Here is a 22,581-nt window from a genome sequence, read left to right on the forward strand (position 1 = left end):
ACCAAGGGCACAAGACTAATTATATGGATAAAAATGTCACATTTCAGGGTATTCTGGATTGGTCCTTACTTTGTTCTATCACGTGGTACTATAAGTTCAAAATTTCGCGAATACCACGTGATTTGATTGCAGCAACGGCGAAGAAGGGTTGATCTTGGAATCAGGATACGGAGCCACGGATGATCATTTTTTTTGCCATCTTACAAGAAGTTCCTTAATTCTTTCTACGGTATGTCCATTGTATAGGATTTATGTGCAGTTACCTTGTCCGTGTACAAAAATTATTACTCTTATAAATAAGTCAGTTCCTGACAGCTCACTAGAAATGTCATCGATATTTAGCTAAATTTCATCGATGTTTAGTAAATATCGACGATAATTAATTAGTTTAGATCGAGGTTTAGATCTCAATTTTTGGGGTTTTGAGACAATTAAATGGCACCCCATACACTAGTACTCATAGCTCTCAACCTGTAGCTTTGCCAGGATTGAGATCAACAAAGTTCTACCATCCATCCTGTGCAACCTGATGGAGAGAACAAGCACAACATACATAAAATGTGCCCTTAGGCTGATAATGTGTAGTTGTGTACCCGAGCGGTAGCCAACGTCTTGGGACTCTCGTAGAAATCCAATTAGAAATCCATTAAATATTTAGAAATTCCAAATACCGAACCACGTACAAAATAGGCTTTTCTTGTTTTCATCCGTTCATGAGTTCAATTACAGTCGCCGCTCTATACAATGTTTCAAATTGACAGTGCAAAGTACACCTGCGTGTCTTCTGAAGTTCCTCTGATCCCTGTCAGCTACTCTCTCGGGTGTTCCTGTACAAGTATTAGCAAAAACTCGAGGTAAAAATCGAAATTAGAATTTACAAATATATTTTAAATACAGAAATATTTTTGAAATACTTAAACATTGGGACTCTCGTACACCATGTTGGGCTTTTGCGTGGGCACTGGCTACCCCCCGTGTGTACCTATGCTTTCTATCTATCTGTTTAGTTGCTATTAATTGTATCTGTACTTATACCACTTTAGCGTGGGCGTTCAAAGGCACCGCTCTGTGTTTAACTTGCATATTGCCCAGGCAATATCATGGGAAAGCGGTTTGTCAATGACTTTGATACCCAGCCAGTTCAAAGAATCGATGCGCTTTGACTCATTATATTGAGCGACATAGAGCTTTGTATTGTGGGACTCGTTTTTGTAGTAGTTGCTAAGCTTAGCACATTTGTTAAGATAGGGTAGTTGGTTGTTACTAAAGGTTAATGAAGGCATAAAATAATCGTTTGGGCGATTGTGGATGCGTATTTCTACCCACCGCGTATCAGCCTTTGAACAGACCATGGAACAGCAAAGCTACTACTGCCAGTGTTGGGCAAGTTACTTTAAAAGTAACTAGTTACATACTACATATTACTTGTAACTGAACTATTTAGTTACAGTTACATATTACCCATAAAATAAAGTAACTATAATAATATTACGTATTATATTACTTTGTGTCCACAGCCTTAAGCTGTCACATGTGAAACTACCACCTTATCACGTGACATGATTTTGTTGTTGGGCAATGTGCAAATCTTGGTTATAAGTAAGAAGCTGGTGAATAAGTTTCATTCAGTAGGCTTCAATACTTCGTTGTGGCTAGGCATTACTCAGTGGATTACTAACGAGATTAGTAACTTCATTACTTGTAGTAATAATATTACGTAATATTAGACTCGTTACAGTAACTATATTACTTAGGTAACGCGTTACATTTGTAAGTAAAGTAACTTGAATTATATTACCTGTTTTTACAGCGTATTTCGTTATATTACTTAGGTACCACAAAAGTAATAATATTACGTAACGCGTTACTCCCAACACTGACTACTGCTGCATTGAAATAGGTTAGTAACTTACAGTCCTAAGGTTAGTAACTTACAGTCCTAAGTACTTAACTTAATATAATAACTTACTTACTGTCCCAATAGCGAAGTTAGTTGGCTTAGCTTAGTACAAAAATGATAACAATATAAACTCCATCCCACCATCGCAAGTTTTCTAACATTGTGTGTTGAAGCATAGTAACGTTTTAACGTATGGACAACGTTTTGATGGCTATTAGCCCACGCTATTAAAACCACGATTGATCTTCAGATGCTACTGTATAAAACAAATGGGATGAGTTCTCGTTAGTTCTTTCACCTATTAGGTGAGTGCGCCCCAAGTGATATATATCACTTGTACCATGGCTGCTTGGGATTTTGCTGACATATACACCCGCAGCCCTCGGGCCTGTGGCCCTCGGGTTTTGGGTGTATATATCAGCAAAATCCCTCGCAGCCATGGTATAACTATTACATACATCCTGCCACCATCTGCTATGCCACACACTAGAATTAGTTGAACACACTGACATATCCATTGAATTCTGGTAGTGTACTTTTATCCTTTGAAGGCACTGGCATGTATCTTTTAGTGTTCAGTCACACATAGCTGCTTGTTCTCTAAATTTCGTCTTGCAGTGTATCCTTTTATGACACATGTACATGCATGACCCATCACATAATATAGGTATAACTAAAATAACACTTGTAGATGCCAGACAGTCAAACATTCATCTACTTTTATTTTGCATCTCACTGTTGGCCATTAATCCAGTGCTCTGATCCAGCACCATTTCCTTATTAAAAAAAATGACACAAACTGTACAAATACATAAATATCGAAAGATTTACAGACTTTATTGATTCTAATATTGAGTATTTTTTGGAAGTTGCTTGTAGGTGTGAGATTCGATACCTTGGACGTGAGAGAGTGATATTACACCTCAAATCATGAGAATCATGCCGGAGGTGTGACAGTTGAGATATGAGTACTAGTATTTGTGTTCATTTTTGTGAGCATGTTTATTTTACCAGTACTGTCAAACTAATATATCTAGTAGAACATAAATATTAGCGAAAGTTAATGATAGTGGAGGGGCCTGTATCCTGAGTAATTCAAAGGGATTCCATCAGACATGTAAATTGTTCACACTGACAGAAGAAAGAAATGTGATGATTGAAACAATCTTCACCTATAGAGAATACTACAAATTACAGAAATCTTCAATTGTGGGCTGGACATATTTATCCCTGACCACTGACTTGGCACATATTTGGTGGCTTTGACCTTTGACTTAGAGTTTGACCGTGGTCGTAGATCTACCTACGGTGAGTGCCTGTGTGTTCACCCCCTTGTAGTGTTAAGACACTCTCCCTCCGATACTATTAACTCTTGTTATTAGGGCTACATATTTATTATGACTGACGCCAGGCTGCCAACCTAAGGAATAGGAAAACCTAGTGACTGTCTTGATTCCTAGAATATAAGCTGCTGTGACTGCACATTATATTGTAGGTAGAGACTGCCTGAGCTGCAACACGCATACACATGCCATCTTTATAATTTTATATTATGGTGAGTTTGGGGCAAGGTGGGGTTAGAGCGAGCAAGGAAAGCGTCCTGGTGAAGCCGGACCAACCCTAGCTTGCCTTGAACTCGCTATATGCTTACCTTCATACAGACAGTGAAAGACATCATTACGCAAACCTCATGTTAGCGTTAGGGTAGGGTTCAGCCTTGGCTTCTTCACTTTTGTTACATCAATACATAAAGGTCACTTCAGTTACACATTTAATAATCATTCAGTACACTGCATATTAGGGATCATGGAGGTTAGACAAAAAAATATTGCAGTCTCACAATAGCTTCATGGCGCCTTGGCAGTATTGGTTAGGTAGAATCAAGCTTAAAAGTGTCTCCAGAACAGCCAAAAATGCTTCAGATAAGTTGCTATGGAATTTTAAATATTTTTTATTCAGTGGAATTTTCTGCTGACTGACTGACTAATGCCTTTAGACAAGTGTAACTCGATAACAGCTAAGGCTACGGGCTTGATTTTATTCACTGTTCTACATCACTTCAGCCCACAGTATGTACAGTGCATGCATCATGGACTTACCTTTGTCTTCCTTTGTGTCTCATTTCTTTTTGCTGACAGTCCAAGGTGTTGATTCACGGTAGCTCAGTGACTTCCCTTCGTTTGTAAATGGGAATCATCCTTATATTCCGTGATGAATGCAGAGGCGCTTCTCCTACTGTACTTTGTTAGTAACACTGTGTAACGGGCTGAACCTAGCTGAAGGCAAAGCGTAATGGCCACTTTACTTTTGATTCAGTAATCTATATAGTTGGGGCACGCGAATTGTCTGTATTTCTGTGGTGACTGGATTAATTGCAGAGGCCCTTCTTTGCTTGTAGCGCTGTGTAACGGGCTGAACATAGCTGAAAGTGAGGCGTAATAGCTACTTTTTCTTTCAAGGTAGTAATTATTGTTATTGGGGTGTGCATTCAGGTGAAAACACTGATTAACTCAGGCGTCATTCTTTCTTTTGTGTGGTATGCGTGGGTTCACCAGTCATAATAGTGTTGCAAAAAACTAAACAATAAGTATAAGGAAAAATAAGTTCAATTACTGTAGGGATCATAGAAAATAAAGTAGGAAAACAAGGAAGGTCACCTACACCTGCACATATACTAGTGGACATTTAACCCTAATTATACCATGACTGAATTAGGGATTAAATGTCCACTTGTATATCTGCAGGTGTAGGTGACCTCTCTTGTTTCCCTAGACCTATCTACAGTAACTGTACGCAGGAGTCTCTATTTCTCCATCTAAATATATCCTTACTTGAACATGAACGCCACTGTGCAGTGACAGTTCACTTTTTGTTTAGTGGAGTGTACAAATCAAGACACACAATAGTGTGTCATATGACTAAGAAAGCTGGCATACTACACTATGCTTATATTGACTGCAAGAAAGAAAACATGATTCTTATGCATTTAGTTTCATGGTCCCTTTTCCAAAGTACAACAGTTGCATTTTAGTTGTCCACAGATAGGGAAGGCCACACAACAACTTTGATCAAATTAGCTCTAGCCATTCCGAGTTATGGGTGGCAAAGTTTCAATTTTTTCTTTTTTTTCAAAGGGGTTTATAGAGTAAAGATTTTCCTTCTTCTTTTCACTTACTGTAGGCAGAGTTTATTTTTGAAAATCTCTTATTTATAAAGAAACCCAATAGCATGTGTCTTGCTGTACGACAGGAAATTTTGACAGAAGGAAAATTTGGTGAATCCACATTCATCACCATGACAAAATAAATTTTGACAAAAATCAAGAAATCATAACGTACTTTACAGGCGCTTAGGGACATTAAAAAAATTAAAATTTGACAAATTAACTGATTCATCAAATTTGTCAAAATTTCCTGTCACACAGTATTCGTAGCTTATAAGCACCTTGTTACTTATGAATTCAAGCTTAATAATTTTTAAGTAGTGTTCGCCACAATATCAATCTGTAGACATTGACCGCCATGGCGGCATTGTGTATTCTTAGTTTTCTTTACAAAATAGTCATCAATAACATGAGAGTCTGCACATGCTTGCACACATCACTACACTGTACGTAATTATTCTTACTTACTATTGATGTATGTGTGCATGTAGCAAACAACAGGGAATCTTTTACGTCACTGGAAGTCAGGAGCCATGATACTTGCTGGTTTAACACCACGTAATATTGTTTCGTACAACCCACAAGGACCAAAGGGTGACATGCTTAAACACCAGTCTTCATTACCCAAACTACCGGTACCTCCTCTTCAGCAGTCACTGCATAAATATTTAAAGGCAATGCAACCACTGGTGAATAATGATGAGTATCAGAAAACTTTGTTGGCTGTAAAAGAATTTGGAAAACCTAATGGAGTGGGAGAAAAACTGCAAAGGAAATTGGAAGAGAGGGCTAAAACTCATGACAATTGGGTATGTACGTTTTGTTATCATGCAGTACTGTATATGATCATGGAAGTTTGTACTTTCTCACAAAACATATTTACCAGCAATCTCACTATACCTTCATGGTGCCTTGGCAGTTGTAGGAGTCTAATGCCTTTTCTCTTTATTTGAAGGGGAGGAATATCAAATTAAGATCTACCTCAGGAATTTGGTCTGCTTGAGTATCACTATACATATCTAGATTTCCATAAGCTCAAGGTCCTGATGATAGATTTTTAAAGAAACTTCTGCACATCTCTTCATAAGAGGAAACTTCCAACTGACTGAAAAAAAAGAAAGAAGAGAAAAGTTGTCATAACAGACCCTTCCAATTACAAGCCATATTTCCCTAACTAGCATTTTTTTGCAAAGTGTTGAACACATAATACAATTTGTTCAATTTCTTCACATGCTAACGCTCATGATATATCAGTTTTCCTGCTAGAGTCAATGTATTATCATCCATTTCTCCCGCTCAACCCAACTTTGGAACTCTCTACTGAATAATTTAGTGACTACACTTTGCAAAAGTTGATTTTATTATTTTTATTTGTTTATTTTGACACACATGCACTCCACACTATGTTAGAATTTGTATTTTTTTTTTGTTGTTTTGTTTGCAGCTGAATGACTGGTGGTTGCATGCAGCTTACCTTTCGTACAGAGAATCAGTCATGATTAATTCTAGCCCATCAAACTTGTATACTTGTCCCTTGGTCAACCAATACACATACATTAGGTAAGTTTGTGTAACAATTTTATATCACTGACTAGCAATTTTTATATTTTTATATTTTTAGTTATACTGCAAAGGTAATTGTAGCAATGGCTAAATTTCTTTTGCTGTGCAGAAGGTATGTAGTACTATGTACGTGCTGTATACTCTGATTATATGTGCACTTAGTATAGTCAGCTGTGTTATGTTTTACAGTGAGAGGATAGATGTTGAAAGGGGTAGAGATGGAAGCCCACTGTGCATGTTACAGTACATGGATATGTTGTCATGCTGTAGAGTACCAGGTGAAAATGTTGATACTCAGAGAAGATCTCCTATTGATCAGTCATGTCACATTATTGTGGCACATAATGGTCATGTGAGTATGGTTATATTACTGCGTGTGTCATGTAGTGCAGCAGTACTGTAAGTAGAAATTTGCGATTTACTTACCACAAAAGGTTGCCATGTATCCTGGACTTTCCTTATACTGTATCTTAATTTGTGTTATTTCTTTCTCCACTATCACGTTGGTTTGTAGGTGCATCAATGTCTTCTCGCACTGACTATCATGTTTATATATGTAATTTTCATGTGACTGGATTGATAATTGATTACAAAGGCACTTCTTATACTGTTCTTGATTTTAATGCTTTGTAACAGGCCTGAAATAAAACGAAATGGCCACTTCTTATACTGTTCTTGATTTTAATGCTTTGTAACAGGCCTGAAATAAAACGAAATGGCCACTTCTTATTTCAGTAGTTGATAACGTGTATAGAATTGTGTGCCATTCTTTCCTTTGATGCGGTATGTGCGGCTTAAAAACTATGCTACTAACCAAATAAACAAACAGGAAAAAAATTACATTTGAGTAGGCATTAAAATAGTGAAACAAGAGGGATCACGTATACTAGTGGAGATTAAATACATGTAGCTATATCAGTCAAGTAGGAATTAAAATGTGCACTGGCATAGCTGCAGCCTCCCCCTTTTTCATTGCTTTTTATTTCTATGATCACTCCTCATATTTAATGTTTTCTTTATTGACATACTTGTTATAAAGTGTGTGATGTTGTTGTTAAACAATGAAATAATCCACACCACTGGTATACAGTCTATGATAATGTGCAATAATTATATAGCATGTTTTACATGTTTGAATGGACCTTATCCACATTGATGTCACAATGTAAAAATGGCGGTGATAGTGTGGGGACTTTGTACAAGGTTGTATTGGGAGAGATGGGGTTTTGCTATGATAATGTTGATATATAGCAAAAAGGGGCAAGGTGAGGCATACATACTTACGTACTTACCAGACAAATGCGCACAGTTTTGTATCCATATCAAAACTTGGAATTTTTTTGCATCACAAAATCATGCCTTACCTTCATTATCCAATGGTCTAATGTTGTGTAAGCCGCAGCATTATCCAATGGTCTAATGTTGTGAAAGCCACAAATAAGGCTCATTTTAGTTAAAACGTGACAAAGTCCCCACACTAACACGGCCATTTTGTCAATTATGACCTCAATGTGGATAAGGTCCATCTGTGCATGTACCACTTAATAAATTGTTAGTATATCTTAACTAAGGAGCCTAACTAGCAGACCCTTTGTAGAGTAAATATGAGGATTAATATCTCAAGGGCATGCATAGGAAGTAGTTTAGGTTTCAAACTACCCTAGGACATTAACCATAACAGGTGACTGTTCTATTAGATTATATTGTAGCAGTTATAAAATTTATGTGCACTATTAAAACTATAACACTTCTTTGCTTTATATAATTTTCTCGAAATCTAACTTGCTGTTCTCATACAAGCTGTGGAATAAACCGTGCAACTGTTGCAGTACTGTATATTTCTTTGTGAATACTAATTGGCATATACTATATACAAAGCTGTATGTACGTGTATGTATGTTTTGTACACATGTAGTTCTTCTCATTGGATGTTCTGTGGAAATTACCTGATGGTAGTTATACATTTGTACCAGTCCATCACATAGAGAAGGAGCTTCACCAGATAGTGAATAGTTCTCCTGCCAAACCACAACACCCAGTAGGTGTACTAACCACTGAACATAGAGATACTTGGTACAAAGCTAAAGAAAGGCTTATGAAAGGTAGATATTTAGTGTACTGCTGTCAATTATTATGGTATTCTAACAGATGCAGTGAACAAGAATAATATTGATGTGATAGAGAGAGGTCAATTTTTACTATGCTTGGACCCATCTCACCCGGGAGTGGTAGTCCATTCTGATGAGCGTGCTGATGCTTTGTCAATTGTTAGTAGTAGAAGTCTTCATGGAAATGGTACAGCTGATAGTAGCTGCAACAGATGGTTTGATCAAGGAATTCAAGTAAGTTATGATTTAATAGGACTGTGCTATTATCGTTCTCACTATAATCATGTTTCACATCCCAAGTTCTTTACTGCTTGTTTTGTACTGCTTTTTTTCCTCCACTCTTCTCTTTTCCATCCACACTTTTTATGCATGACTGTTCCACCAATTTACATGGTAGTGTGTTGTGCGGTCCGAGAAGTTGGCACACTACACAAAATATAGAAGGAAAAATACAAAAGTTAATTTTGAAGCCTTTACTAACATCTGGAGCAATTTCACTGAAATTGTACTGAAGGTATAAGAATTGAAAAGGTTAGGAGGAAGAGAAGCCGAGAAGGTAGCACAGAACTACATGCATAATCACATTATTGTGCTTATAAAAAAGTGCTATAATACCAAATTCATAATCTGGTTGCCTTGAACTTGAAGGCAACCAGAAGGCAATATTATAGGAATTTATAGCTACCGAGTATTATAAAATGTGAAAAACCAATAAGCATTCAATTGGTATTTGTAATAAAATTTCAAGACAAGGTCATGATTATAGCTCAAATGTTTTGTGGTTGAAGAAAGTAAATTAGACAGAGTTCTAACACAAAGCCAAACCTGGTGCCTTGGTAGTATTGGTCAGATATAACCAAGCCCTAATGTGCCTTCAGTATGATCCTAAATGCTTCCAATAATAGCTGCAAAATATATATATTTTTAAAATTCAGTGGAATTTTTGACTGACTGACTGACTGACTGACTGACTGACTGACTGACTGACTGACTGACTGACTGACTGCCTGCCTGCCTGCCTGCCTGCCTGCCTGCCTGCCTGCCTGCCTGCCTGCCTGCCTGCCTGCCTGCCTGCCTGCCTGCCTGCCTGCCTGCCTGCCTGCCTGATGCCTTCAGACAAGCGTAACTCGATAACAGCTAAGGCTATGGGCTTGATTTTTTCACTGTTCGGCATTGCTTCATCCATAGATGTACCTTTTGGCATACTGCAGTACGTAAAATGCGCACACCATGGACTTACCTTTGTCCTCCTTTGTGTCCCATTTCTTTTGCTTACAGGCCAAGGTGTCAATTCGCGGTAGTGTGATGCATGGCTTCCTATTTGTAAACGGGTGGTGACTGGATTGATTGCAGAGGTGTCTTCGTTTGTAATGCTGTGTAGCATGCTGAAAATAGGTGAAATTGAAGCGTAAAGCCTACAGTACTTCACTTCGAGTCAGTAATTGATAGCGATTGTCCGTATTTTTCATGGTGGCTGAATTGATTGCAGTGGTGCTTCTCCTGCTGGTCTTCATTTGTAGTGCAGTGTAACTGGCTGAACTTAGCTGAAAATGAAGCGTAGTGTTCACTTCACTTTCGAATCAGTAAGTGATACCCCGGGTACGCAATCAGACAAAAACTTTAACTCTGGCGCAGACTGCCATGCCATCCATTCTTTTGATATGGTATACACGGGCTCACCAGTCATAATAATGTTACAAATAAAGTCAACAAACAAGTATTAGGAAAAATTAGTTTTATTAGGGATCATAGAAAAAAGCAGGGAAACAAGAGAGGTTGCCTACACCTGCAGATATACTAGTGAATATTTAATCCCTAATTCAGTCATGGGTATAGACTGAAGTAGGGATTAAATGTTCACTAGTATCGTACAGTACGATAGTACTGTATAGTAGGGACCACAAAGGAGTAGGCATGGTCCACGAAATAATATCACCCAAAAAACAGCCTCAATTTCCCCTGACGACGATGAGGCAGTATTGGTTAGGTGAAACTAAGCCCAAACAAGCTTTCAGATTGACCCGAAACGCTTTCACCAAGTTGCTATGGAATTTCAAAAATAATTTATTTAACGGAATTTTCTACTGACTGAGTAAGTAACTGACTGACTGACTGACTGATGCCTTCAGACAAGCATAACTCGATAACGGCTAAGGCTACAGGCTTGATTTTTTCACTGTTTGATGTCGCTTCGGCCCGACAGGTGCCTTTTGGCATACTGCAGTACGTACAATGCATTCTTCATGGACTTACCAGTGTCCTCCTTTGTGTCCCATTCATCTTTGCTGACAGCAAAAAGTGTTGATTTGGCGATAGCACGTGATGGCTTCCCTTCGTAACAGAAATTGTTATAGTGGCGATTTTGATAGCAGAGGTGCTTTTCAAGCAGTTCTTGATTCATACTGCTGTGTAACGGGTTGAACGTAGCCAACAACGAAATATAATGGATACTTCACTTTTCAGATGATAATTGATATAACTGGGGCGCACGGCACCATTTCTTTCAGTATGTGTGGATTGCAGAGGTGCTTTTCGAACAGTTCTTGATTCGAAATGCTGCATAATGGGTTGAACATAGCTGACAATGAAGCGTAATGGATACTTCACTTTTCAGACGATAATTGGGCCGTGGTGCCATTTCAGATGCGGTATGTGTGGGTTCACCAGTCACAATAATTATTTACAAAAAAGTTAACAAACAAGTACACAGAAAATTTGGAATTTTCAACTAGAGCAGGGACCATAACACATCGATAAAAAGTACTGAAACAAGCTGGAGTAGTGCACGATATTAAATCACAGTAAAACAATAAGAAGTGTTATATCCCTACTGTGCATTTCCATTATGATATCTTGAGCACAGTAGGGATATAACACTTCTTATTGTTTTACTGTGATTTAATATCGTGCGCTACTCCAGCTTGTTTCAGTACTTTTTATTGATGTGTTATGGTCAGTTGAAAATTCCAAATTTTTCTGTGTACTTGTATCTGCAGGTGTAGTCGACCTCCAAATATTTTCTATGATCCCTAGTCGAACTTAAAATTCCTAATTTTTCCTTATACTTGTAGAAATTAAAAGAGTGAAACAAGGAAGGGTGCTTATACTAGTGGACATTTAATCTTGAATAGATTCCTAACTTTTCCTTGTTTACTTTTTTGTGACATTATTATAACTGGTAAAGCCACACATATCGCATTAGAATGGAGCCAGGCTTCTTTTGAGTGTGCACCCCAGATCTGTGAAAATCCGACAGTCGCTCGAGCCTAATTTTACAGTATAAAGCACTGAATACAGTAGTGAAATACTTGCTTGTGTATTAGGGCTGAAACAAATACTAATACTTGGAGAGTACTTGTTACGAATTTGGTACTCGGATAGTAAAATAGGTACTCGAGTACTCGTTAAGATCACGTGACCCAGCTCACATGATGTATTTGTCATCAGGGAGTGACACATTGAAGGCTGTAGAGTTTTGATTAGCATTTTTTTGTCAGGAACACTAATATCACACTACTGGACACCAAAGTAATGAAATTAGTATAAAAAAACATTCACAATAAATTCACCCAAAAATAATAACCTGAAAACTGTATGAAATTGACCACATGAAAAGTTCGTGAATCTTTTAAATTTCATTACCTGAAAAGTTTGTGAAAATGTTGTGAATTTACACTATTTCAGTATACAAGAAATAATTAAAAGGTCGTGAAAATGAATATTGCACTACAAAACATCGTGAAATTAGTATGAAATTTTAAGCTGTGAAAATGTAATGAAATTGTTGTGAATGATATATACCATAGTAAATGCCCAACCGAATGGGTGCCAATATCTAAAATTGCAATACATACATACATACATGCAATGCACATGATGTATACGTAAACCCTTAATGTACACATGTACAATATATAACAGCACATTTGATGACTAAACTAGAATGGTATGAACATAAGCTGTGTATTCAACAAATATGTAAAATACAAGAAAAAATTATTTAAGTTCAACGATCCCTTATATGTGACCGGTCTGCGAAAACAGGACATAATCGCATATTTTTCGAATTCCTGCTTAGTAAATATTTATAATCTACTTAGCCAAGTGTACCCACTGGCAAAGTTTCAGCTTCATATGCCTGGGAGTAACAGCCCTACAAAGTAGCAACAACAGAAAAATTGATATGTACAGCAAGCATAGGGAAAATAAATTACAGGCGCTTACAAAAACGGTTGTAATGTACCAATGGATTGAGGTACAGAGCTAAAATTTTCACCATCGTGTTCGCCATGAATAGGGGAATCAATTACTGGATACGTTTAACCTTTACGTGTCCTTCACTTCATACAAGGTGAAATTTGTGAAGAAAAATCGATCGCTTCGACATGACATAAACAAACGGCCATAACTTGCATATCCTTGGGTCTACTGCAGCGAAACAAAGATTTTCCAGCTCCTCTTGAGCAGGCAAATAAGGTGATATCCAGGGTTGTATTGTTAGTCTCTTCTGTCACTAAGAAAGAGGGGTTAAAAAATTTATGGAATTTTTCAATAATACACAAGTATTTCACCCAATGTATTCAATGCTTTATACTGTAAATTTAAGCTTGTGCAATTATGTCCCTTTTTCGCAGATCCGGTCACATATACAAGTACTACAGCTTTGTATTGAATATACTTCCAGCCTTTTCTTTCCTTTTATCCAAAAAAATTTGCAGCATCAACAATCCTCTTCACTATAGTCATTAGTCCAATACTTATACTTGCAACCTATAGGTTATGGGAATAGTGGTAACTATTGTACAGAGGCATGCATGTACTATAGTGCAGTATATGACATGGATACGCAAACATTTAGAAACTTGTAAATATACACTACTAATACCATGACAAAATAACTAGATGCTCCAAGTGCCATGATAACTGAAGTACCATGAAGTGATTTTTATTACACTCACAGGCCAATGCCATTTGTGGGTTATATCTTACTATACAGACGTGGTTCCAGGAATGTACCCATCATGGAATATGGAGTGCAACCTGATAGACACTTAGGATTCAATCATGCAAATATGTACAGTAATTATGTTATGTGTATTTCAATTAAGATAAGTGTTGTGAAATATCATCTAGCGTCTCAAGTATGGACCACTTTTCAGCAGTACCTAGCCTTGGCAATTGAGTAACAATGTAAGAAATGAAGTTTAGATATATACAATGCAAGTAGACAGGTGCACATTATAGACAGGACATGAGTATTTTGAACACCAGCCAAAGATATACATAAACTGATGTCATGGTGGCCCAGTACTCAAGAAGTTCTCTATGAAACAAAATATGTGGAGAACAGTTTCCTACCATGCTTATTACTAGGCAGTTTACTATGTCGGTCACTGCACAGATTAACACGGGCAGACCATAGCAACATGGGAAGGTTGTATAATTTTCTAACCATGCAATAATGAAAAGTAAGGAGATCAAAGCACATTGATGACTTAGCATAAAGCTGGTTTCTATGTAACGGCAAACCACCTGCATGTGCATTATTAACATGGTCTTGACGAGGGGGCACTCTAAACAATGAAACATACCTCGTTGGTATCGCAACAACTGTGCCATAGCCACCATAAAAATTTGAGGAGGTTCAACCTTCCTGGCTTTTCCGGCATTGCATGCAGGCAGGACAATTTGTTGTTAATGGAAACAAACACCGCACAAAACTCAGGCACTGTTCAATATGAAGAAGCCAAGCATGATGCCGACAAGTATACCATGCTTTGTAGAGTGTCACTAAAACTCCTGTAATGTGCTGAGTTGTACCAAATTAAGGTTGCCAGTTTTGCTAAATCTATAAAATACAGACGTGTAGCGAACTGTTAATCCATCTCAGGTACAGTCACAGGCCAACCACAGCAAGTTGCAGGCTACAGTATAGACTCTGACACAGGAAATAATGCAGACAGTTCATGGCTATATGGAAACCAGCCTATACTAGTATATATACATGCATGCACCATGATAGAAAAATTGACCCAGGAAAAGTTCTACAGTGTACATCAGTGAAATAGACATGGGCCATGATTCTCATCTACCAACTGTTCAGTTGCAGCAGCCAGCATGGTACTGTACCTGTCACATCTTAATGGATGAATGACAGATATAAAAACACACACTATGCTCTACGAAGAAAGGAGCGCGTAATGAACTGTAGACTGGACTCGTACATAACAAGCTGAATAAGTATATCGTACTCTGAGGTGGCATGGCCGGCTGATATACTGAAAGCAGCGAGTCTTGTAGATTACTAGTTTACTGTAATAGCCGTCCGGGGATAAACAAGAAGAAGCTAATACAAATGTAACGATACAAAGGAAACATACCTGTAGAGTCAGCAAGAGTAACTAGCACCCGTCAGTTGTTGCTATCCAGCTTCCCGCTCAGCTTCGCAGCAGTTCCACTCACTGAGCTTCCTCCTCTGTGCCGCCGTTGGTCCAGCAACGAGCTTTACATCACGTAAGTCAATATAATTCACTGTTCCATACTGTTACAGAACAAGGTCTCAAACACAGCTTTGCCATACAGCCGTAACTACGCCATAACAGTCGTTGCTAATGACGATATTATGTCATTTGTTTATGGAGGCGTTATATAGAATACTATCTAAAGAGCCTGTACAAGGCATGTAAGATTTCGTACATGTTTTAATACTACTGTATGAATGTTTTTTTTTCTTGTATAGTATTGTTTTAAGGCCCGGCAAAAGAACTACTCACGTACTTCGGTTTAGTGCATACTCAGTAGACATATCAAGGTGTCCATCTCCTGGGAGTGTCAGTATCCGGGCATGATTGTTGTCCTCTAGCATGCTCTGAAAACGGACAACCTCCTCCCTTTTGTTACTTATCACTTGTTAGGTTGTAGGTAGTGTATACAGTGTAATTGCAGGTATGGTTGTAGTGCAGTAGTAATGAATCTCTGGCTGGTGCGCGGAATAGCTACCATTTTAAACCACCAGATTTTAGCCATAATTCTTTCCTGGCTTGTATAGATGCTAACTTTCACAGGTCCTCATAGTCAGGCGGTATCCTGGTAAGACTCTTATCCTGTGACAATATTACAGCTAATGCTGCGTCTTTTAATTCGTGATCTAAATTTTCCAGTTTATACATCAAATCATAAATATCATCTATGTGTCAGTACAATACTGAAAGTGCGTGCACACATATTTGACCCAATTTGTGAAAAGGGGTCTTCCACACACATCCAATTTACCAACTTTGAAGACTCATAACTTCACATTGGAAAAGCTATTGATGGTCAGTAATTAGCACCAACATAGCTTGGTTGATGAAGCAATTTTCTGGTTAATATTTCTCTTGAGTACTGAGTTACAGCCTTTTGAGTTCACAAAAATTGGCTGTATGTGGAAGACCCCTTTTCGCAAATTTGGTCACATGTAATGTATAACATACTGTAGAATTATTTTACAACAGATTCAAAATAGTTTGTCATTTCAGAATAAATCATTACATTTGGCTTTTCTTGTTGATTTGGATGTTTCGCTGTTGAGGTCTTGAAGATTCCATGTTGTCTTCTTAACAGTAGTTAGATACTCATAATTGGTCTGTATCTGTGGTTTCTGAGTCATCATTTCTATAGTATGGCCTGTGCTGAATTTTAAATGTTTTTTGAGTAGGCTTCTAATGTGTTTTAGATAATTGCTAGTGTAGACGTAACCTAGAAGGCAATGTTAACCTGACACTACAAAGCTGACTGCTCTATTAAAATATTGATCGTTTACAGTAAAGCTCTCTTCATTCAATTACGCCATAAGTGTTTTGGCACTTTATGAAAATCTCATGAAATATATTTTAAAATAAATTCACTTACTTTTCACCATGTTATAGTTCAATACACTGGACATGAAAATGTCATGAAAAGGTGTACTCAAAAAATCATTACATTTTCAGTATATCGATGTGAAAATGATGTGAAAATATTACCAGTGATTGTGTAGTCACAATTCATTGCATTTTCATTACTTTATCATTCAACAGTATAGTTCGTGAAAATGCAATGATAATAATATTTCACTATTTTATGAGATTTCAGTACAAATTCATTACTTTTTAATTACTATCACCGTCCCAAAATCCATATGTGAAAAGGTTGTGAAATAGGAATTCACAACATTTTAATGTGTTTGAAGACAATTTCATTACTTTTTAATACACTTATAAGCAGTTAGAACCCAGTAGTGTCAGTACTTCTATACAGTGTGTGTATCAATGTCATTACTTGAAAAGCTGCAAACTGTTTAAGGTTGGTACAAAACATGTCAAATGGGTATGAATACAAATAGCTAGTATTCGTGAGTACTTGGTTGTTAACTCTAGAGAGTACTCGAATACTAAAAAAACCATGATCATTTCATGTGAATTATTAAAATTCCATAATTTTTTAAAATGCTTTGTTCTTAGTGAACAACAAAGGGCCTAACAATAAAACCCTGAATATGAGGAGCTCGAAAATCTTTGTTTCATTGCGATAGACTCAAAGATACGGAAGGTATGGGCATTCACTAGTACGAGATTGATCTTTCTTCACTAATTCCACCTTTGTATGTGGTGAAGGGTGAAGAAAGGTGATAAATGTATCCAGTAATCGATTCTCCTACTCATGGTGAGCACGATGGTGCAACTTTCAACTCCATGTGTCATTCTGCTTGTAAGTTATGACCATTTTAGTAAGCGCCTGTGATATATTTTCCCTATACAGTGGAACCTCAATTATCCAAACCCCTTGGGACCAGGGGTGGTCCATAAGTCTGAACAGTCTGTATCTCTGAAATTGTGTATAAATAGCCTAATAGCAAAAAAGTTTTATAAATATCAGTATTATCAACTACCCTAATAGAACAGTCACTACTGTAATAGAGCAGTCATTTCCATAGTTCAGCTAACTGAGAATCTGAATAAGTGGGGTCTGGATAATTGAGGTTTTCCTATACTTGCTGTACAAATTGATTTTCTGTTGTTGCTACTTTGTAGGGCTGTAACTCCAAAAGTTATTGGCATAAGAGGCTGGATATTTGCTAGAGCATGCACTTGGCTAAGTAGATTATAAATCTATATACTAATTCCCAATCGCCCACGCACGCGTTTTTCAAGCACTGTTCCGTCATTCTTGGTCGGATTCCAATCGGATTGGTACCAGTCAAATCTACAGTTTGAAACAAATCTTTTGATCCCGTATTGGTGGCGATTCGTGAAACTACGGGAAATACCCTTTAAACCACCGTAACTACCTGAGGAAGACACGACTTTGTCCAAAACTGTCTGGAGACCCTGATCGTGTTACCAGCCTTCCCCATCCCAGCCTACACTAGACGTTTCTCTTCCCTGTGGACAACAGAATGAGAAACGTAAAAATCGAGGCCATAAAAATTTCAAATACAAACTCCTCCCAGGTTTCCCCCCGATTAGCTTCAAACTCGCTAGACCAACTACCCGTCCAAATCAATGTGTCATAAGATGGTTTTCGTGTCTATCATTACGTGCTAACCTTGGTTGCAAGATACTTATCACTGTCAATGGCCATTACAAGTTTACGATACGCGTATACGGCATCCCATTATACACACGTTACCAATAGAAATCAGATGACGTCATGGTTTAACTATCTAAAGTAAAAGCTTACAATGAAATAGGATCAATCACTTTTTCATGATTTAACCAATCACATCAGCGAATTTGATCATGTGATCTGGTGTGTATGCTATCATCCGGCAAACACAGCCACCAGTATAAAAGGAGAGTTTCATAGTGGGTGTGGCAATTCTACGAGCGATGATCATTCCTATCAAGTTACTTGACGGAGACTACACAAGAAGGACTAGCCTGGAATACATGCACCCTACTATGCTGCCCACTACAAGGATAGACGTCCTGAAGTCTACACCAGTACCACTGTGTGCTAGATGAAGTATAGCTACTGCGACACGAATGCAAGCACGTCAGGGACTATTGACAGACCTAAAACGGAGGATTACCAGCACACCACTGCAAGGGAGGAGAGAAAAAGTCTAAAAGGATAGTTTCATAGTGGGTGTGACAAGTTAACAAGCGATGATCACTCCAAACAGGCTGCCTAACAGACTACACAAAGAAGATTCGCTTAAAAGACACACTATGTACACCATTGTGAGTGAGCCGGTCTTGACCGGCCTAAGAGCCTTTTCGACCTTTGACCAGTGACTTAACGAGGATATTTCAGTACTTTTCGATTGTGAGTTAGAAATTGTTACCCTCGACTGTTGACTTGGCACGAATTTGGTGGCCTTGGCCTTTGACTTAGATTGTGGTCGTAGATCTACCTACAGTGAATGCCTGTGTGTCCAGGCGATGAATCGTAGACAATGTCATGAAGTTGCTATTGCAGTCTTCAATGTGTAGAGAGACACTTTTTCACTCCTTGGTTAACTCTACAGGGACAGCAGAAACCTTCAGAAGCTAACTACCCTAATAGAACATACATTACGATATCTACCCTAATAGAACACACACGACCTGTAATTGAGCAACCACAACACAACAATACCATGACTAGGATGTAGAAATGGAACTCCAATTCGGTTACTCTAATAGACAACAATGCAATAAACCACTGTATGTGATAAATGTAAAATATAGCTCATTGTGCATGGTGATGCACCAACTATTGGTAAACTGATCCTCATATCGCACTCGTACATTTTGTTAGTTCATGCAACATCATCCAAATGAAGTACAGTACATCCCAATTGTGGTATTTGTCTGCTGTTCTCTATTCAAATACATGTGCTGGTGTTGGCCTTGCTCAGTACAGCCGAATAACTTGAATACTCAGTACTGTACTGCATACACACTTTGTCATGCAATAAGTAAACAACACAACAATACCAGAACTCCAGTTCAGTTATTGACAACACATTCTAACTAAATATAAACCACTGTATGTGATGAATGCAAGTTGAATTAGAATATAGCTCAATGTGGTGATGCACCAACTATTGGTAAACTGATCCTCATAGCACATTCAGACACTTTGTTAGTTCATGCAACATCATCCAAATGAAGTAGAGTACATTCCAATTGTGGTATTTGTCTGCTGCTCAAAACTAATCTATGTGCATGGTTGTAATGGGACACATCTTGATATACCACCTTTAGGATTGTGTAGATCTCTGCATGTATAGAGCCTGTAACTGCACACATGCATCTTGATAAGCCATCTGCATGAGTACTGCACAGATGCGCAGAAATTCCAGTGCACAAGGCCAACCTACATTATAAAAACTATGACACCAGTCACTCTTTGTTGTCACCAACATTTTAGCTAGATGTTAGTGTCACACATCATGGAAGAAATTATACGTGCACATCATTAGCTATGCGTAATCATGTCTTTGTTGGTATGTAATGATGTGATTACTCCTTGATCATTAGTAATTTAAGTGTATTCACACAATATCACATAACAATTGTCTTAGTATCACGCACATTTTGCGTGGGTACACCTAGTATTTAATAAACAGGAATTCAAAGAATGCTCAATTGTGTGTCGGGTTTTTGCAGATCTAGTCACGATTACTGAAGTGGTCATTATACTTTGTTTTCAGCTATGTTCAGCCCGCTACACAGCATTACAAATGAAGAAGGACCTCTGCAATCAATCCAATCATAACAGAAAACTCAGATGATTCCCGTTATAATCATAGAAAAGCCATTACGTGGTACTGTGGATCAACGCCTTGTGCTTTCAGCAAAGATAAATGGGACACAGAGAACGGAGATAAGTCCATGAAGCATGCATTGTACCTACTGCAGTATGCCAAAAGACACCTGTTGGTTTGAAGTGATATCAAACAGTGAAAAAAATCAAGTCTGTTGTCTTAGCTGTTATTGAGTTATGCTTGTCTGAAGGCATCAGTCAGTCAGGCAGTCAGTAGAAAATTCCGCTGAATAATTTTTGTAAAAACTAATCGGAAACGTTTCAGGTTGTACTAAAGGCACTATTGGGCTTGGTTATACCTAACCAATACTACCAAGGCACCATTAAGGTATTGTGAGGCTGGTTTTAGCATGATGATTTTTGGCCAGAAAAGCCCAAACCTTAATATGCAGTGCTATCATTCTTATGATACACTTACTTGTACATTTATCTGTATGCTATGTTCTGTAATTATTCAGTATTTTTATACCTTAAGGCCTTCATTAGCCCTGATGGATATGGTGGTAGTGTCTTGGAACATTCTGCTGCTGATGGGACTGCTGCTATACAACTGATTTTTTACGTTGTAAACAATGTGTACGTGTGTGTGTATGTGTTGTGAGAAAGTTAAGCATTATATTATTTAAAGGATTACATCTAGCGGATTTTGTATGGAGTTAGTCTACATAGTTTGTATTTTGCATTGTATAGAAAGTAGTCTATTGTTTGTAATAAAATGTGATATTGTTCTTCATTTATTTAGGTATACAGAATCTGATGGTTTGCTAGCACATGAGTCAACAGTAGTAGTCCCTAGTCATCAGCTGAATCCTGCTCAGAAATTGCAGTGGAATATTTCTGCAGAAACTGCAAAGGATATTGAAACAGCTAAAGTGAACTTAGATAAGTAAACATGAACAAGGCTTGTATATACTGGTATAATATTGTGATTTGTTTTGTAGTGCAGTATCCGATTGTGATCATCAAGTATTTGTATGTGAGGATTTTGGTAAAGAGTTTGTGAAATCACATAGGCTGTCGCCAGATTCTTTCATACAAGTAGCTATTCAATTAGCTTATTACCAGTGAGTAGCTATAGTGGTAAGATTTGCATAACTCACATTGGAGTTTTCCATAGAATGTATGGACGTTTAGCTTCTACTTATGAAAGTGGGTATACAAGGTTGTTCTTTTATGGAAGAACTGACACTATTAGAGCATCTTCTATTGAGTCATTGGCTTTCTGTAAAGCAATGCTAGATCCATCTGTAACTGTAAGGTATGATTGTTAATAGATTGAGTTAAACTTTAAATTGCAGGCTGATGAAAAGTTAACAAAGCTGAAAGTTGCTGTAGAGTCCCATCGCCGGTATACTATGGAGGTTTGTTGGTGATGATCAAGTGTGTGTGTTAAAAGTTACAATCCTATTTACTGTAGGCAGTGTCTGGTAAAGCATTTGATCGCCACTTACTGGGGTTAAAACTCACAGCCATGGAAACTGGAATGGAGACACCATCGTTATTTTCAGACCCATCATTTACTAAATGCTACCATCATAGCATGTCAACCAGTCAGGTTAGGGATGTGTGTTAATGTTTAAAATGCATACTTATTTGTGTTTAGATGCCTGCAGAGTTTCTTCTTTTATGTGCATTTGGTGCAGTAGTCCCTGACGGATATGGAGTTTGCTATAATCCTCAAAATAACAGAATTTTGTTTACTGTGTCCACTTTTAGAAAGTGTCCTGAAACAGATACTGCTCAATTTGGAGTGAAATTGATGGAGAGTTTGCAAACAATGAAGGATGTTATTATTCATCAGCATTCCCCAAAACTTTGAGCACGTGCCTCTAATTGTTAACATTTTAAAACCAAATTCTCTTTTATGTACTAGTAGTTATACCACTTGTGAATGTATGTTGATAGTCGATGTCAATCACTGGGTGTCATTTTATTTGGGCAAAGCATGCATTTTAAAAACACACACAACACATGTTCAGAGCTGCCAATCCAGCATGCGTCTTTATTTCTATTTGGAGTAAACTGCTGGCTAAAGAACTCAGTTCAAATTGCTTTACAGTAGGATTCGGTTCCTC

General features: G+C 37.7%; 1 protein-coding gene across 2 annotated transcripts; it reads left to right on the forward strand.

The window, feature by feature from the left end:
* The first annotated feature begins 74 nt into the window (after nucleotides 1-74).
* Nucleotides 75-22,439, forward strand: LOC136265859 (carnitine O-acetyltransferase-like). Of its 2 annotated transcripts, none has more exons than XM_066060791.1 (14): nucleotides 75-229; nucleotides 5,555-5,872; nucleotides 6,508-6,623; nucleotides 6,685-6,738; nucleotides 6,816-6,978; nucleotides 8,542-8,728; nucleotides 8,772-8,968; nucleotides 20,982-21,082; nucleotides 21,249-21,392; nucleotides 21,448-21,570; nucleotides 21,624-21,759; nucleotides 21,805-21,867; nucleotides 21,924-22,061; nucleotides 22,110-22,439. In XM_066060791.1, the coding sequence occupies exons 2-14, from the start codon at nucleotides 5,597-5,599 to the stop codon at nucleotides 22,323-22,325; spliced, it is 1,914 nt and encodes a 637-aa protein (XP_065916863.1). In that variant the 5' UTR covers nucleotides 75-229; nucleotides 5,555-5,596; the 3' UTR covers nucleotides 22,326-22,439. The 2 variants fall into 2 exon arrangements, with proteins under 2 accessions (XP_065916863.1, XP_065916864.1); XM_066060792.1 differs by having other exon boundaries at nucleotides 8,775-8,968.
* Nucleotides 22,440-22,581: the final 142 nt, after the last annotated feature.

The sequence above is a fragment of the Dysidea avara genome, chromosome 9 (assembly GCF_963678975.1).
Source record: "Dysidea avara chromosome 9, odDysAvar1.4, whole genome shotgun sequence".
NCBI lineage: Eukaryota > Metazoa > Porifera > Demospongiae > Dictyoceratida > Dysideidae > Dysidea > Dysidea avara.